The sequence below is a fragment of the Lontra canadensis genome, unplaced genomic scaffold (assembly GCF_010015895.1).
Source record: "Lontra canadensis isolate GAN:19392208 unplaced genomic scaffold, GSC_riverotter_1.0 scaffold55, whole genome shotgun sequence".
NCBI classification, from domain to species: domain Eukaryota; kingdom Metazoa; phylum Chordata; class Mammalia; order Carnivora; family Mustelidae; genus Lontra; species Lontra canadensis.
In genome coordinates this window covers 4,403,998-4,422,055 of record NW_022631049.1, presented here as the reverse complement: position 1 = coordinate 4,422,055, position 18,058 = coordinate 4,403,998, and the positions used below count along the sequence as shown (strand labels likewise).

General features: G+C 39.5%; 1 protein-coding gene across 1 annotated transcript in view; it reads left to right on the top strand.

Moving 5' to 3' along the window:
* Positions 1-18,058, top strand: part of SYNE2 (spectrin repeat containing nuclear envelope protein 2) — a 332,142-nt gene that overhangs the window by 81,363 nt on the left and 232,721 nt on the right. Inside the window, 4 exon segments of the mRNA XM_032875225.1 lie at positions 4,537-4,718; positions 8,593-8,789; positions 14,605-14,705; positions 16,413-16,514. Of these exon segments, the coding sequence (XP_032731116.1) occupies positions 4,537-4,718; positions 8,593-8,789; positions 14,605-14,705; positions 16,413-16,514 (582 nt within the window).

Here is an 18,058-nt window from a genome sequence, read left to right as displayed (position 1 = left end):
CAGAAGATAGTAGAAAGCTTCTGGAGTAAATTTGTTGTTTTTTTTTTTTTTTAAGATTTTTATTTATTTATTTGACAGACAGAGATCACAAGTAAGCAGAGAGGCAGGCAGAGAGAGAGGAGGAAGCAGGCTCCCCGCTAAGCAGAGAGCCTGTCTCGGGGCTTGATCCCAGGACCCTGAGATCATGACCTGAGCCGAAGGCAGAGGCTTTAACCCACTGAGCCACCCAGGTGCCCCTGGAGTAAATTTTTAAATCCACTAAACTTCATAGAATCTCCTAGTTTTGAGGACTCTTGTTCAGTCCAATAATCCTGTAACACCTAGTCCTGTCCCAAGACTGACTCATAGATTAATTTCATTCCACAAATACATTTGAACACCTACTATGTGCTAGCTTTTGTGCTAGGATACCAAGAAAACAGCAAAAACAGTTGTAACCCTGACTTCATGGTACTTGTGACTGAAAGTATATTCTTCCAGTCCTGGGATTCTGAGTTAGTGCAAGTTTTCTGCAGCTACCTAAAAAGTTGCATGTTCTATGTCTCCATAATTACTTTGAAAATAAAAAAATTATGTAGGAAACAAAAGCTTATTTTATAAAAACTAGAAAATAACATAACTAATTTGTATAAAATTTAAAACATGTAAAATAAGACTATATACGATTTATGGATACTACATTCGAAGTTAAAGTAGAATAATAGTTGTGAGGATGACGAAAACCAAATTTATAATTGTGGGGTTTTTTCCTCTGGAAAAGGAAGGAAATGGAATTGCAGAGGGAAAGACAGAAGGCTTAAACTCTATTGGTGTTTCATTCCTTTAAAAAAATATGAACCAAATGTGGTAAAATGTAAAATTGGACAATATATAGACATTTGTTATATTTTTTTTCCCAATATTCTCCGGAATATTTAAAATATAATTAAAATTTCAATATGGATAATAAAAACCAAGTAGAATCATCTGTAATTCTACTGCTCACTGATAAGCACTAAATAATTTGGGGTATAGACTTCATGATACGTATAGCAGGAATGAATGTATATATTTATCTAAATATGTATATCTTGAATGGTAATGCTATCCAAACTGTTTACAACCTGTTCTAATGAACATCTTACTGAATTCATACATAGTTTTTAATGGAGGCATGATGTTCTGTTGCAAAGAATTATATTTCATTAACAAGCAGAATGCTCACAGTTTTATGATTGTAAGCAATTCTAAAAAGACTACCCTTCTGATAAAACTTTTCCATACCATCTTAATTATTTCCATGAGCCAGATTCCTAGAAGTGAAATTGTTGGGCTGTAAGTTTTGCTTTTCTTGGCTTCGTTTTACTGATGTAAATAAACCTTTGTTGAAGAAGAACACACATAGAAATGCACAAATCTGAGGTGTAGAGCTTGATGTATTTTTAAAAATTAAATACATCCGGGCACCTGGGTGGCTCAGTTGGTTAAGCAACTGCCTTCAGCTCAGGTCATGATCCCGGAATCCAGGGATCGAGTCCCACATTGGGCTCCCAGCTCCACGGAGAGTCTGCTTCTCCCTCTGACCTTCTGTCCTCTCATGCTCTCTCTCACTGTCTCTCTCTCAAATAAATAAATAAAATCTTAAATATATCCATGTAACTACTACCCAAGATAAAAATAGAGAACATTGCATAATCCTACAGTTCTCAGGTATTTCGCCCAGTCTTTGCTCCCTTCCCTAAAGAAAACCACCACTTTGATCTCTGTCATTGTATAGCTTAGCATCTTAACTTCCATATAAAGGAATTATAACTGAATTGACTTACATATGAGATGTACTTTTGTCAGACTTACTTCACTTAACATCTTCCTTGAGTTTCAAGTTGTTGAAGCATGCGTCCATAGTTTTTTTTTTTTTTTTTAGTATAGTTGACACAATTAATTACACGAGTTTCAGGTGTAAACTTAGTGATTTGACAAGTTTATACATTACGTTCTGCTCACCCCAAGTTAGCTGCCATCTGTCCTGTTACATCGCTATTACAATATCATGGACTGTATTTCTTTCTTTCTCTTTGTTGTGTATGATTATATCATTGCATAAATATGCCAGAATTTATTTACCACTCTTCTGTTGATGGACATTGCTTTTGTTGCCAGTGTTCAGCTGTTATGATTAAAGCTGCTAGGTGCATTCTTGTGTATGCCTTTTGGTGGTATAAGCCCTTGTGTCTCTTTGTATATATGTCTAGGAGTGGAATTGCTGGATCATAAGGCATGTGATGTTCAGCTTTGCAGGGTAGTGCCAACTAATTTTTCAAAATGGTGGTTCTGATTTACATTGGGTGAATTCCTCGCTCCCATCCTCACTCATAGTTGACATTAAAAATTTTTTATTTTACCTATGCTATTGTATATAAGGATTTAGAGAAGTTTTAAAATATATTCTGGATCCAAGTCCTTTGTTGAGTACACATAAATTACAAATCTCTGATTCTGTGGCTTGCCTTTTCAGTCTTTCAATGAACAGACATTCATGATTTTAATGTAGTTCAAATTTATCAACTTCCTTTTTTTGGTGGCTTGTACTTTTTATGTTCTGTAAGGAAATCTTTCCCTTTGTCAACATCATGGAGTTACTCTCTTAACGCTATTTTCTTGAATAGTTCTGTCCAACAAGGACTTTCTGTAGTGATGGAAATGTTCTGTAGCTGCACTGTACCAGACAGTAGCCACTAGTCGCTTATGGCGGTTGAACACTTGAAATGTGGCTGGTATGACTGAGGAACTAAATTTCAAATTTTATTTATTTAATTAATTTACATAGCCACAGGGAGGTAGGGACTATTGTATTAGCACAGTTCTAAAAGCTTAACCGTTTCATATTTTACATTTAGATCTACAATCTTTCGAGAATGAGTTTTTTTGAGTATGTTAATGTTAGAGCAATCAAGATTATTTTTTTCCATATGGCTATCTGGCTGACCCAACACCATGTATTGAAAAGACCATCACTTTCCTAGTATACTGTAGTGTCACTTAATAAAATATCAAGGAACCATATATGTGTGGCTCCATCGTCAGATGGTCATTTCTGTTCCATTATTCATTCTTGGCACTAGTACTGTACTGTATCAGTTTCTATAAAAGTCTTGATATCTGATAGTGTCCAACTTGTTCTTTAGGATTATCTTGTTTATTCTTTGCTACTTGCATTCTCATATAATTTTTTAAATTGAGATGTAGTTAACATATACCATTGTGTAAGTTTAAACTATACAACATGGTGATTTGATACTCATATAAATTTTATAGATAACTTGTTAATTTACATGCACACCATCTGTTGGAATTTTAATAAGGATTTCATTGAATGTATAATTTAGAAAAAGTTGACATCTTTAAAACATTGCATTGTGTCATCCATGAATACAGTATTTTTGTTATTGCTCTGTTCAAAATATTTTATTTTCATTATGATTTCTTATTTGACCTCTGGGTTCTATAACATTCTATTGCTTAATATCCAAATATTTGGAGATTTTGGTTGTTACACCTCTGTTACTGATTTCTAGCTTAATTTGAGTGTGGTCAGAGAATATCATCTGAATGATTTCAATTCTTCAAAATTGCTGAAGCTTGCATTATGACTCAGTGTTGTCAATTTCAGTAAATATTTCCTATGGATTTGAAAAGAATGTTGATCCTGGCATTTTAGGTATAAGGGGGTATGCCCATCAGATGAAGTCTGTTAGTTATGTTGGTCACATCTGTTATTACTAGTTGTCTGGTGCCTCTGTTAGTTATTAAGAAGTACACTTCTCTCAATAATACTTGCTACTGTGTTTGTAGATTGATCTTTTGAAAGTTTTCCATAGGTATTATGTTACTGCCCTCCAAAAAATCTGAACCAACTTATGTGCTTACCAGCACTATGTAAAAATCCACTTTTTGTACTCTTTCTAGAGGATACATCACTTGATGTTAACTTTAAATTTTTTTTGCCTGTGTTATAAATGAAGAAACTGTCTCCTTGCCGTATACGTTTAGCTTTCTTAAATGATGAATGAAGATATTTTCCATATACTTAGTGGCAATTTTTTTTTTTTCTTTCTTGGGACTTAGCTCTCATGTATTTGACTATTTTTTTCTGTATGTATATTTGTTTTTCAATGGTTTAATGGTTTAATATCAAGGATGCATTTTAATTGACCCAGTCTCTTGGAAGCCACTCTAGACTGGGATCTCAAATGAGTTCAGTTCAATTTAGAGCGACAGGTGTTGAGCATCAGCAATTTTAGTGGGATGAATACATACTTACCCTCGAGGGGGAATGCAGTGCACGAATTGGGGCAAGGAGTGACCCAAGTCCACCGAAAGAGAGCCTAAGTGTAGCCCAAGATGACAAACGCTATTATTCAGGGACTTGTCTAGTGCTTATTTCACCATGAGTAACGTCCCATTGTTACCGGATAGGTCTTGTGTTGGCCGAAGGTTTTGCCTCAATGCTGCTAACTCGTGATTTGTATGCATTGACTATGATTATGTCTTCCTTAGATTGAGGAGCTTGCCCGGACTCTTTCTTGCAATTATGATCCGCCTTCCCTGGACAGTGTGAGTGAGGCTGACTCATCTCCTACCTCAAGTCCTCCAGCTAAGAAATGCTCCAGAGCCCAAGAAAGATGGCAGATGTCTGCAAAGAAGGCTCTTCTCTTGTGGGCCCAGGAGCAGTGTGCCCCGTAAGTCATTTGCTGTGACCACAGGAGACACACAGGGCAGCTTGGCCCTTGACCCACCAACACGACATTACTGACTCCTGGTCTGAAAATCAGGCCGACGGGGTGTTCACACTTCTCCCTTCTCAAAGACAAAGCACCAACCTCCTTAGGTGGACTGTTACTGTGTAGAGATAAAGTGGTCTTTAAATATCCTTTTCTTTAGGCACAGTCCCCTTACGTATCTGGTTTACATTTTACCACACTAGGAACTCTTTAAAAGTCAGGACTACATCTTTATGGACTGTGTGTCCCCAGAACCTAGCCTAATGGGAGTTCATGGTAGGTGCTCCATAAATGTGTACTGAATGAATGAATGAACAAATGAAGGAATAAGTAATCAACGCATAAAATGATCTCTTGGAGCTCTATATGGCCACATTAAAAGACCACGATCCCCATTGTTTAGAAATTTGTAGCTCAATTAGGGAACAGAAGCCAGAAAAGTGTGAGTTTTTTTAAAGAGTGGGGATGAAGAAAGGAAGGTAGTGCTCAGAGATTCTGTTTTATAAGAAAAAGGGCTTTTTTGCTCTAGGGATGCATTTATTCTCTCATTTTAACCCCTGCTGGGATCAGATTTAGGAAAATAAGGAGTCAGGATGCAGGAGATCACCAGGAGATGAGCCGTGGAGTTCGAAAGGCATTCCTTGTCACATCATAGCATCGTCTGGATAAGTAGAGGCGTAAAGATGTCGCTAAGGCCTCTGAGATGGTGGGCTTCTGAGTCCCTTCTTCCCAGTGAGAGGCTAGGATGCTAATTTCTGTCTTCAGCCTTACTTTCTTTAGCTGTCATTCAGCCTTTGCATTTTACAAGGGACAAAAGAGCATACGTATCTTAGGAGGTTTATATATATGCATATATCAAATGAACTTTTTCTTGACTCTTTAAGACACAGTTTTGTTGTACTTCAGTTTTCTAAAATTTTTAATCCTTCCAGTCGGCACAGGTTCTGATCCCACTCTGCGCTGCCCTGAGCCCCAGTCCTCCTCCCTTTAGCTAGTTTTGCTTCGTATCTAAGTGCACAACCTGAAGCTGGAATCTTGGGTTTGAGTCCCGACCCCAGCACTTCCTAACTGGTGCCTTCAGATACTTCATCTCTTTGTGCTTGAGTTTCCTCAGTCATAAAAATGTGGACAATGCTAACACTTCATAGGGTTCGTATGTGTATTATAAGAATTATTTTTTTAAGAGTATTTAGAACAGTTTCTGGTTGTTGTTAAACAAGTAGTTGTTAAACAAGACAAGATTCACTGAATACTGTCGAGTTTGTCACAGTCATAGTAGGCATTTATTCCTAAGGGATTCAGGAAAGCCATGTCATCTGAAGCTATTTCTCCAGTAGTTTTTTTTTTTTTTTTAAGATTTTATTTATTTATTTGACAGACAGAGATCACGAGTAGGCAGAATGGCAGGCAGAGAGAGAGGGGGAAGCAGGCTCCCCACTGAGCAGAGAGCCTGATGCAGGGCTCGATCCCAGGACCCTGGGATCATGACCTGAGCCGAAGGCAGAGGCTTTAACCCACTGAGCCACCCAGGCGCCCCCCCCCCATTTTCTTTAAATTTTTATTTTTATTTTATTATTATTTTTAAATATTTTATTTATTTATTTGACAGACAGAGATCACAAGTAGGCAGAGAAGCAGGCAGAGAAGCAGGCAGGGAGAGAGTGGGGAGGCAGGCTCCCCGCTGAGCAGAAAGCCTGATGCAGGGCTCCATCCCAGGACCCTGGGATCACGACCTGAGCTGAAGGCAGAGGCTTTAACCCACTGAGCCACCCAGGCGTCCCTCCCCCACCTTTTAGAAAAGTTTTCATTTATTAATTTGAGAGAAAGAGAGAGAGAGAGATAGTGGGAGAGAACACAAGTGGGGAGGAGAGGGAGAAGCAGGGTCTCTGCTCAGCAGGGAGCCAGCCCCATGTGGGACTCAAACCCAGGATCCTGAGATCATGACCTGAGCCACAGGCAGCTGCTTAACTGACTGAGCCATGCAGGTGCCCCTCTCCAGTGGTTTTAATCATTTGATTCACACCTCAAATTAGTCTGCTGAATTTCCTTGTGTTTTTTATTGAGATATTAAAGGACGCTATAGTTGTGCTAGAATAGTTCCCACATTTTGTATGCAACTATACTCTTATAAGACACTGATCCCTCGTCAAATACAGATTAGTGATGGATGGAGTGATTTGAAATATTTATATTAAGCACCTTTATATGCTAAACACTGGTTGGGGATGACTCTACCGTGATAGACAAGAAAGACAAGGCCGTTGCTCTCCAGAGGCTTGTGCCCGTAGCAGGTGGATCGATAAAATAACCACAGTTGGAAAGAAGGTCAGGAAGGACTTAGGATGATTGAGAATGTCAAGGGTGGTCAATGAGGGCAGCCTTTCTTTGAGGCGGTCATGGAGCACCTTTCTGAGGAGGAGCCCTTTGAGCTGAGGCCTCAAGGAGAAGGCTTCAGGTGTATAAAGATCTAGGAAAAGGAGCATCCACAAAGAAGGATTACAAGGAGCATGGTGTTGAGACAGAGGAACGAAGCCAGGGTGGTGGCGAGATCTCAGAGGGGAGTGGGAGAGGCAGATCGTGGTAGGCCTTGAGTGAGAAGTGTTATTCTGACAAGCTATGACAGGGGTGGGTTTTTATTTTTTCATTTGTTTTTATTGTAGTAAAAGGTACCTACATAAAATATACCATTTTAATCATTTTTAAGTGTACAGTTGGGCGGCATCAAGTGCTTTTATGTTATTATGTAACCATCACCACCATCTATCTCCAGAACTTTTTTCATCTGGTAAACCTCAAAACTCCCCTCATTCTCCCCTCCCCCAACCCCCGGTAGCCGGTGGTCTACTTTCTTGGTCTGTGAATTCACTACTGCAGGTACCTTGAATGAGTGGTGTCATATGGGATTTGCCCCTTGGTGACTGACTTTTTTCACTCTGCTTAACATCTTCAGGGTTCATCCATGTTGTAAAATATGTCAGGCTGTCCTTCCTATTTAGGGCTGAATAATATTTGTTATATGTACATATACACCTCATTTTGTTGATCTATTCATCTGCCATGACTGGTTTTAAGCAGAGGAGTGGCAAGGCCTATCCAGTGAACTGCTGGCCGTTGGTGTGCCACAGACTATCAGTTAATTTGCTATAATGAGGAAGAAGATTGTTTCCTCTGGAGAAAGGAACATAACTCCATGTGGGGGTCTAAAGTTAGTCTTGAGCCAACGGACTTTTGAGTAGAGAGTGTTAAACTTCAGTGAGTATGGTCCTGTGGAGGGCTTTCAAAGACACAGATCTCTTGGACACCTGGGTAGCTCAGTCAGTTAAGTGTCTGCCTTCGGTTCAGGTCGTGATCCCAGGGTCCTGGGATGGAGTCCCATGTTGGACTCCCTCCTCAGCAGGGAGTCTGCTTCTCTGCTCCTCCCCTGGCTCATGTGCATTCTCTCTCTCTCTTTCACTCACTCTATCTCTCTCAAGTAAATAAATAAAATCCTTAAAAAAAAAAAAAAAAGACACAGATCTCCAATCTATCTCCAGAGTTTGATGCGGTATATTTGGGGTTGGGCCTGAGAATTTGTGTTTCTAGCCCTTGCAGCCCAGGTGATGCTGATGCCGCTTGTCCCAGGGTCGCACTTTGAGAACCGATGTCCTGTGGTATCAAACTTGGCATGTTACTTTCATCTGACTACCAGATTAAAAGAAAATGTTATCCTAGAATGATTTATATGATTTATTTGATTCACCAAAATTTGTTTTAATTACTATTGAATGTAGTAGATGTGCTTTGGTAAATTCTTTTAAATAGTATTTATCATGTTTTTGTCCTGTGGTGATAGGTGTGAGTCTGTCAGTGTGACAGATTTTAAGTCAAGCTGGAGAAATGGGATGGCTTTTTTGGCTGTCATCCATGCCTTGCGACCAGACCTAATTGACATGAAGACTGTGAAGCAACAATCCAACAAAGACAATCTGAAAGAGGCCTTCAGAATTGCGGAACAAGAATTTAAAATCCCCAGATTGCTAGAACCAGAAGGTAAAGAAACTTCTTTCTTTTCAAAACAACGTCCAGTGGGAAGTTTGCTTGAAAACGGTACTGTATATAAAGGAACAAAACAGCATTGTATTTTAGTCCTGAAGGGTTAACTTAAACTCTATTAAATTTCATGAAATTAAGAGTTCCTACCAATTTGTTAACCTCCATAATTGCAGGGATGACATGACAGCTGAAAGGAAAGGGTGCTGTTATTGGAAATAATTTGAGCTTTCATCTTAATTTTCTTTCATGATGCTCTGTACTGTGTTCCCTTGATTCTTTTATTCTGTTCTAAAATCTCTGGAGTAAATCCGTTCTTTGAGCGAACGTATTTCCTCTCTCCACTCCCAACCCCTCAGTAAAGCTGAACTTCCATGAGGTTAGAAACTGCCTTTTCTGTTTCTCTCTCTCTATGGCTGACTCTGCTTTGCCATAATGATGTTCGATACATCGTGTTAGATCGACTGTGAACAATGACCATAAAAATTCTAAATATTGGTTATATTTGAAGAGATAATTATGTTAACTTCATAAAATTAAGATTAAAGTGGTTTACTTCTTTGGAAAAGGACTTTACTTTGGATTAGGTTTCTTAATTTACCAAAGCTTATTAAAAATCCTAGTAAGGTCATAAAATAGGTATGTAGGATTAATGAAGATTAAAATGAGCTAACAGATTAAGAGATACAAATTCTAGTCTCAGAGTAATAGAGGTGTAGGTAATGTGAGACTGGCTCTCCAAAACAATGTGTATGTGCATCAGTGTGTGTGTATATATATACCCAGGTCTATTACAAATAGTACTAATACAGAGCACATACAGCACATAGTTTCAATAATAATAAAATATATGCTATACTTTATTATAAATTGCATATAGCCCCAAAATGCTTTTGTTGATTTTTGCCAAACTCCTGCTACCGTCTGTAGCCAACTTCTGGTTACAGCTGCTGGACATGCAGAGTTCTGACATGAATGCTGGTGGATAATTTCCTTATGGTCATGAGTAAGTGTGAGAGCAGAAAAGTCTGTCACAACTTCATTTGTTCTTCAACAACATGAATGACTTTTTTGTTGAATCTAGTCCTGGAAGAATATTTCCTCACTTTTTTTGTGCTGTGTGCAACTTAACAGCTCTCAATAGGTCAGACTTCTAAGTTTAACCTGCATTATTAACATTTTCTCTATCCCTTTCTTCATAATCAGCAAAACAATCAAGCCCTCATTTGCTGGTGTGTGTGTGTGTGGTTTGAATACTACCACCATGGCTGATTCCAATGAGAAGTCACTGTAGGGAAAAGACATGCAACGTTAACACACCGTTATATATTATTTTTTTCTGTCACACAGGTACAGTAGAGATAAATAACCAAAAGAGCATAGGTAATAGTAAAATGTAAAATAGTTGGGAAGTGGTGGGTTTTGAGTATCTATTACCTTTATTTTAATATATAGACATTTTAAAAAATTTTAAAAATTTTTTACATTTTTAAAAAAAGATTTTATTTATTTATTTGACAGAGAAAGACGCAGCGAGAGAGGGAACACAAGCAGAGGGAGTGGGAGAGGGAGAAGCAGGCTTCCCACCGAGCAGGGAGCCCAATGCAGGGCTCGATCCCAAGACCCTGGGACCATTACTTGAGTCGAAGGCAGACACTTAACGACTGAGCCACCCAGGTGCCCCATAGACATATATATTTTTTAAAGATTTTATTTATTTGAGAGAAAGAGAGATAGTAACAGAGATAGTGAAAGAGAGCATCAGCAAGAGGGGAGGAGAGGGAGAATCAGGCTCCCTTCTGAGCCCCGACATGGGGCTCCCTTCCAGGACCCTGGGATCATGACCCGAGTTGAAGGCAAACACTTAACCATCTGAACCACCCAGGCACCCCTAAAATATTTTTTTGGTTGTGCATTTATACAATTTAATTTTTAATGCTGGCCGTGTTTAACAACCAGCTTATAAAAGTGCTGAAAATCTAGTAATCAACTCTCAAGTTGAGCCTTCTGGCTCCAACATACCACTAAGTGAATGTGGCTTTGTCACTTAACTTTTTTTGGTTTTATACAGCTTTGTTGTGATGTAATTCACATACCATACAATTTACTCATTTAAGTGTACGATTCAGTAGTTTTTTAGTATATTGGTGAAATTTTGCAGCCATTATCATGATCAGTTTTAGAACCTTTGCTTCATTCCAAAAATAAACCCCATCCCATTAGCAACCCGTTCCTGTTTCTCCTCACCTCTCTCAACCTCTAACACACACACACACACACACACACACACACACACACGCGCGCGCGCGCGCAGTCACTCACAGAGCCCTGGCAACCACTAATTCTTTCTCTTTCTATAGATTTGCCAAGTCTGGACATTTCTCATAAATGTAGTCTTTTGTGACTGGCTTCTTTACCTTAGCATGATCTTTTCAAAGCTTTTCTGTGTGGCAGCATTTATCAGAATATCATTCCTTTTGTTTTAACAGACCTTATGTTTTAGAACAGTTTTAGGTTTACAGAGAAATTGGGAAGCAGATTTAGTAAGTTCCCATTGAGTTTTCCCTATTGTTGACATATTAGTGCATTACATTTGTTACTAATGAATCAAAATTGATGTATTTTTATGCTTTATTCACATTTCTTTAGTTTTTCCCTGATGCTCTTTTTCTTTTCAGGATTCCATCCAGTATTCTACCCTACATTTAGTTTTCATGGCTTTTTGGTTGCTGTTGGCCGTGACAGTTTCTTAGAGTGTTTTGTTTTGATGACCTGACAGTTTTGGGGATTACTGGTCATGTCTGTCGTAGAGTACCCCTTTCCTGGAATTTGTGTTACATCTTTTCTCATTTTAGACTGGGGTTATGGGTTCTTTGGAGGAAGACCACAGAGGTAAAGTACCATGCTTATCACATCGTCTGAGAGGAACATGCTGTCAGCATTTGTTATCACTGGTGATATTCACCTTGATTACCTGGCTGAGGTAGTGTTTGTCAGCTTTCTTCCTTCTGAAGCTAGTTTTTGTTTCCCTCTTCCTGTGTTGTCAACTTTGGAGGGAAGTCACGCTGCATAGCCCACACGGAGGAGATCTGAGGAGACCTCAGGCTCCCGGAGGGCAGGTTACCTACATAAATTATTTACAGTTCTTTTTCCTGAACTATGTCTGTTCTCTCCCGCATGTATTCATTTATCCAGCCATTGATTTATATCAGTATGGGCTTATGGAAATTTTATTTTATACTTTGGGTTGTAATCCAATATTACTTTGTTTTATTTCTCAAATTAAGAAAGATTTTTTAAGTTCAATGTTTTTTAGCCTCTGGGAGCCCCCTCAGCTAGCTCCTGTGCTCCTTTGACATATCCCCACCACTGTGGTGTTTCTTTGTTGTTTTTGAGCCCATCCTTATTTTCAGGCCTTTAGGATGCATCAGGCTCTTCTACATTTCTGCCTCAGGCCTGGGATCAGCCCTCTCTCCCCCCAACTGCTGGTTGGAGAATGGTGTGAGAAAAGCTAAGATCTAGGAGCGAACTGTGCTTGTTGCTATTGGTTCTTAGCCTTCTTGGACCTCATTGAATTAGGTGATACTTCTAAGTTAATAGCCTGATAATTCCAAATTTTTATGTTAGGTTTGTCATTATATTAGTTTTAGCTTGTTATTAATTCTTCTTGTTAACTTTCCTCTCCTTGTTTTTTTTTCTTTCTTTCCTTTTCTTCCTTTCATTGTCTTTTCTCTTTCCTTTTTGGCTTTTCATTATCTTTTTTCTTTTCTTTGTTTTTCCTTATATTTTGTTCTATCCCCTTTTCTGATTACTTGGTTCCTTCCTTCCTTTCTACTTTCTTTCCTTTTCTTTCTTTCTTTCTTTCTTTCATGCTTTTCTCCTACTGTGATTCTCTATCTTTACTAGTATAAAATATTTTCTCTAGTTCAGTATGTGAAAATTACTAGACAAATAATGTAATTGACACTATAAAAAAGGGCAATTTAAGTAGCTTAAATAATAGCTTGAAATGTGAAGTACATCATGATTATTTATGCAAACCAAATACTGTTGTCATATTTAAATAAGAGAGTTATCTTTTAACAGTTTTATTAAGACATTTAATCACAATGCATAGCTTCATATACAATAAAGTTTTGAAAAAGAAACGTAGTTAAGTCAGTCTAATTATTTCAGGTATCTCTTGATATACTTCTACTTTATAAAAAAAGATTTTATTTATTTGTGAGAGAGAGAGAGAGAGAGAGCGAGCGAGCGTGCACAAGCAGGGGGAGCAGCAGGCAGAGGGAGAAGCAGGCTTCCTGCTAAGCAAGGAGCCGGATGTGGGACTTGATCCCAGGACCCTGGGAGCGTGACCTGGGCCCAAGGCAGATGCATAACCGACTGAGCCACCCAGGTGTCCCATACTTTTACTTTTCTACTTATATATTTTTTTCAGTTAAAGAGTGACTCAGTTCTTAGGGATGCTTCCTTATTGAAACTCCATTCACACCTTGTTATTGATACCTTTTGTGTGTTTACTGTCTTGAATTTTATTATTTGTGTGGATTAGATTCATGTTCTCCCTCAGCCTGTTAGAACTGTCATTGAGTCCAGTAAACACATTTGCTAAAGCATCCATAGTGTCTTATATTTGTTTGCTGTTTGTTTTTCTCCTAACAGTAAGCTCCAGTGTGGGCAGATAATGTCTTAAGGCATCTGACATTTACTCAAAGTGTCTAGCATCCCCTTGTTGAATGAATACAGTGATGAAACATAAGGCCTCCCAGGGCAAGAACTCAGCGTTACCTATCTTGCTTGTGAGCTCACATTTGTGAGCTCTCTATAAATATTTGATTAATTTATTTTAACTGATTTAATAAATAAACACTGAAGCTTTCCTTTTCAATATCTTCCTGGTTGTTTGGACAACATACTGAAAGACATCCCCAAATTATGTGCTCATTTTGTCTGTAGTGTATTGATCACTTCCTTGTGATTTTGTGATCTATCTGATTTATTATATATCTGGAGAAGTTCTGCATTTAAGGGATTTATAATATTTTTACTCTGTTTAACTCAGCATTGTCCGAATTTATCTCACCATGGACTTTGTTAATGTACCACAAGGATTGGCCCAGAAAAGGCTCTCAGTAAATGTATTTGTTCCGCAAATGAACAAATAAAATCTTGTGGATGTCTTGAGTAAGTCTGCCATACAACATATGCTTTTGTTGGTCAGAGACAGTGCACAAGCAGGGGAAGTGTCAGGGAGAGGGAAAAAGAGAGGGAGAAGCAGGCTCCCTACTGAGCAAGGAGTCCGAAACAAGACTCAATCCCAGGACCCTGGGATCAAGACCTGAGCCAAAGGCAGATGCTTAACCAACTGAGCCACCCCAGGGGCCCCAACATATGCTTTTGGAAATGCTTTACTGCATACTTGCTGAGACCCATGTGACGGGAATGGATTCCAGTTGCTGTATGTTCCTACACTTTTCCTCTCCTGGAGGAGTTTCCGTATTATGTCTCTGGAAGGAGGAAGGCTGTATTTTCTCCTTTCCGCCCTCCCTGACTACTACTGCCCTTATCCAGACAGCATGCAAGGAGGTAATTGAGGCTGTGCACATACTACTGAGATCCAACTCAGCCCTGTTTGACTCTGGATCTAAGCTCTGAGCCACTGCACCGACTTGGAGCAAGGGCCGCTGACCAGAGACTGCACGGCCATTTAACTCCTTCGGTTCATTTCAAGGCTGTCTTATGGTCTAGCCTGTTTTGTGTAGTAATTACAGTAAGTCACAGTTATAGCTGATGAACGGTGTGGCATCTCTTCCAGATGTGGATGTTGTTAATCCTGACGAAAAGTCCATCATGACCTACGTGGCGCAATTTCTACGGTATTCAAAGGATGCAGCAGAGACTAGAGATAAAGCTCAGGTACGTCCTTCCTTAGAAGTATGACTCAACCGCGTTTTTGTTGTACCCTACTAGTGGCTTAGTTTTCAAAATTAAGGTATAATTTGCATGTAGAGCTTAGAAGTGCAGTTCTGTGAGTTTTGACAAATGCCTACACCTGTGTTAACCATGCAACAGTCATGATGTAACACATTTCTGCTACCTAGAATGTTCCACTGTGCCTCTTCCTTGTCCGTACCCCCCACCCTGGGCAACCGTATTCTAATTTCTTTCACTGTGAATTAGTGTTTCCTGTTTTAATAAAAATTTTAAGTTAAAAACTAATGAAACTTTGCCGAATTATCTAAAATAACTTTTACATAGGTACTCTAGAAGACAAATTAAGTTTAGCAGGCTTTTGAAAAATTCTAGAGCTATCTAATTTTTGTCTGTTTGAATTTTAACAGCTTTTTGGGAGATGTAATTCACATAGCATAAAATTAAACCATTTAAAGTTTACAACTCAGTGGGTTTTGGTATATTTACATAGTTGTGCAACCATCATGGCAATCTAATTTTAGCACATTTCCATTTTACCTGTTCTTTGACTACATAAAACTGGGATTGTGTAATTCTCTTCATCGTTGTCTGTTGAGGTGTGCTTGAATCACTTTCAGCTCGCCATTTGATTATTCTGTTTTTTCCTTTGACTTGCAGTCAGGTTCGCAAAATGTTGTGGGTGCAAATTTCATAAAAATCAGTGAGATGAAATAAACATATATTCTGTCGCTGTGGAGGTAAATGAGTGCTGTGAATTTAAAGTGGTTTTGAATATTATTTTAATATTTATTTAAACTACTTCCTCAGACATGTTTACATGCAGTCATATTGTCACATTTTATGTGACAAATTTAGGCCTGTGTTTTTCCAACTGTTACATTTGAGGCCCCACTGCCAGATTGTTGCTGACTCTGGAACAGAAACTCAAGCTGGGACGCAGGCATATAATTCAGTTCACTTATTTCTGACCTTCTGGGGAGCTACTCTTTTCTAATTAATTTTCTTATTAAAAAATAAAATGAAAAATTCAGCTGTCCATGAAATCAGATGCAAAAGTATATAAAAAACACTCCTGCTTAATAGAAAGAGAAGAGTAAATGAAGGTTAAAGGAGAATGGAGATAAGATGTAACATTGTTGGCTTTATCCTCTGGCAGTAAATTTTGCTTTCAAATGTAGACACACCAGAATCTAAGAAAAAATAGTTGTTGCTCACATTCACGGGACAGCCGAACCCAAACCGTTGGCAGCGTTATTTTTAGGGTCTTTAAAATGTTCAAGATATTTTTGATGTCCATGTATTTGGGTGTAAATAGTTCTTGAATTAACCTGTATTTAGGTGTATTGGGAAGCAGTGTTTTGAAAGGCCTACTATAAATGAGTAATTTAGAATAATGTTCTCTAAAATTGAGGAATAATGAAATGGATAAGCCATAAATAAATAAGTAAGTAAGTAAGTAAGGGCTTGCTTGCCCTGTCTCTTTAGCACGTTATGTTCAGGTGCTAGTTTCAATCCATTTAAAAATTCAAGGTGTTAATGTGCACAAGCAAAATTCCTCTTTGGCGCCGTGAGTCACTGGTGTGTAATGATTGCATTATTTCACTGATGTTGGAAGTTGTTAATTTTATGATTTAAAAAAGTCTCCAAGTCTACTCAGGGTAGTTTTAAATGCGTGTGTGTGAATTTTAGGGCAAGCTGAAAGATGCTGTCGTCTGGTTAACTCTACAAGAGAAAAAACTACAGAAAGCCCTAAAGGATTCAGAAAATGAGACCTACTCTAAAAAGTATGAAGTAAGTATGACTTTAAACAGCAATTTATTTGTAGCTTGCTGTTAGGGAAGAGTAGGATGTTTTTGGAAAAAAACCTCTTCAGGGTAATTATTTAAACGCTAACCAGACTCTGAGTTTTAGCATCGAGTTCTGAGACCGTGCTTCTCAAACTCTGACGTGGTGTGAATGACCTGCGCAGCCTTGTTAAATCAAGTGTGGATTCTAACGGAGTGGTTTTGGGGTGGGGCCTGGGTCTCTGCCTTTCCAGCAAAGTACTGATGCCTGGTCCTCCGGGTGCTTTGAACAGTAAGATTTTAGAGCTGGGTGTGGCAAGCTGGTCTGTGGGTCCCATCACGGGGTTTTGCGATCCACTGTTCCTGGAAGAGAGCCACCCCCACTCAGGTACTGCTCGCGGCTGCTTTGCACGTTGCTTAGCCAGAGTCAAGTGTCGCCACAGACGCCATAGGACCCTCAAACCTAGGACATGCACCATCTTCCCTCTTGCAGTAAGTCTGCCAGTCCCCAGTCGGGACTGAATGAAAAAAGATCAGGAAATGAGAAGTGAAGCCAGCCCCGAATTATAACAAGACAGGGCCTCAGTCAGAGTGTCCTTTGAGGAAAAATGACGCCTGTTCATTGTCCCCGCGTTTGAACAGGCGCTCTGTACCAGGCGCCTTGCCGACCAGCATTTTACTGTGAGTGTGGGGTTGCTCTTCCAGTTTTACAGACGAAGACAAGACTTAGAGGCACCAAGCGACGTGTCTGAGGTCACATAGCTCCTGAGAGGCAGAGGTGGGATTTGAGTGAAGTCTGGCTTGGAAGCCCGGCTCTCTTTGCGTCCTGGGCTTCTCCGGGTTAGGCGCTTATTCCCGGTACCGTCTTGAAAGAGACTAGTAGGAGCCCAGGTGAGGATTCTTCCGCTCTGTTCCTCGGAACCCCCGCCGTCTCTGCAGCTCTGCCCCCCACCAGTCCTCCATCCTGAATAAAGCAGACAGACTCGCACTCACGAGAGCCCCTCCGAGCTCGGCTTCCCTGTCAGAGGGAGTCGGACGAAGCCAGCCTTTCCGACCCTGCCACGCAGGTGGGGGTGCGACTTGCTGGCGGCAGCGTCCTTGTGGGTTTAGAGACGTCAGGGAAGAAAGGGACAGGACATTCTCATCTTCCTTTCATCTGAACTGCTTCAGCTTATGTGCTCCTATCTTTGTTCTGGCCTGATGTGGTGTTTTTTTTTTTTTTTTTTTTTTTTTTTAAAGATTTTATTTATTTATGAGAGAGAGAGAGAAAGCTAGCACAAGGACGGGGAGGGGCAGAGGGAGAGGGACAAGCAGACTCCCTGCTGACCATGGAGCCCGACTTGGGGCTCGATCCCAGAGCCTGGGGATCGTGACCTAAGCCAAAGGCAAATGCTTAACCAACTGAGCCACTCAGGCACCCTTGGCCTGATGTTTTTTACTGACAAGGTGCTAAGCGTCCCCTGGAAGTACATTGTTCTCACACAATGTCGTTGATTTAGTAATGTACCACAGATGCAGGTTTCTTAAATAAAAGGCTGTATGAAGTTATTC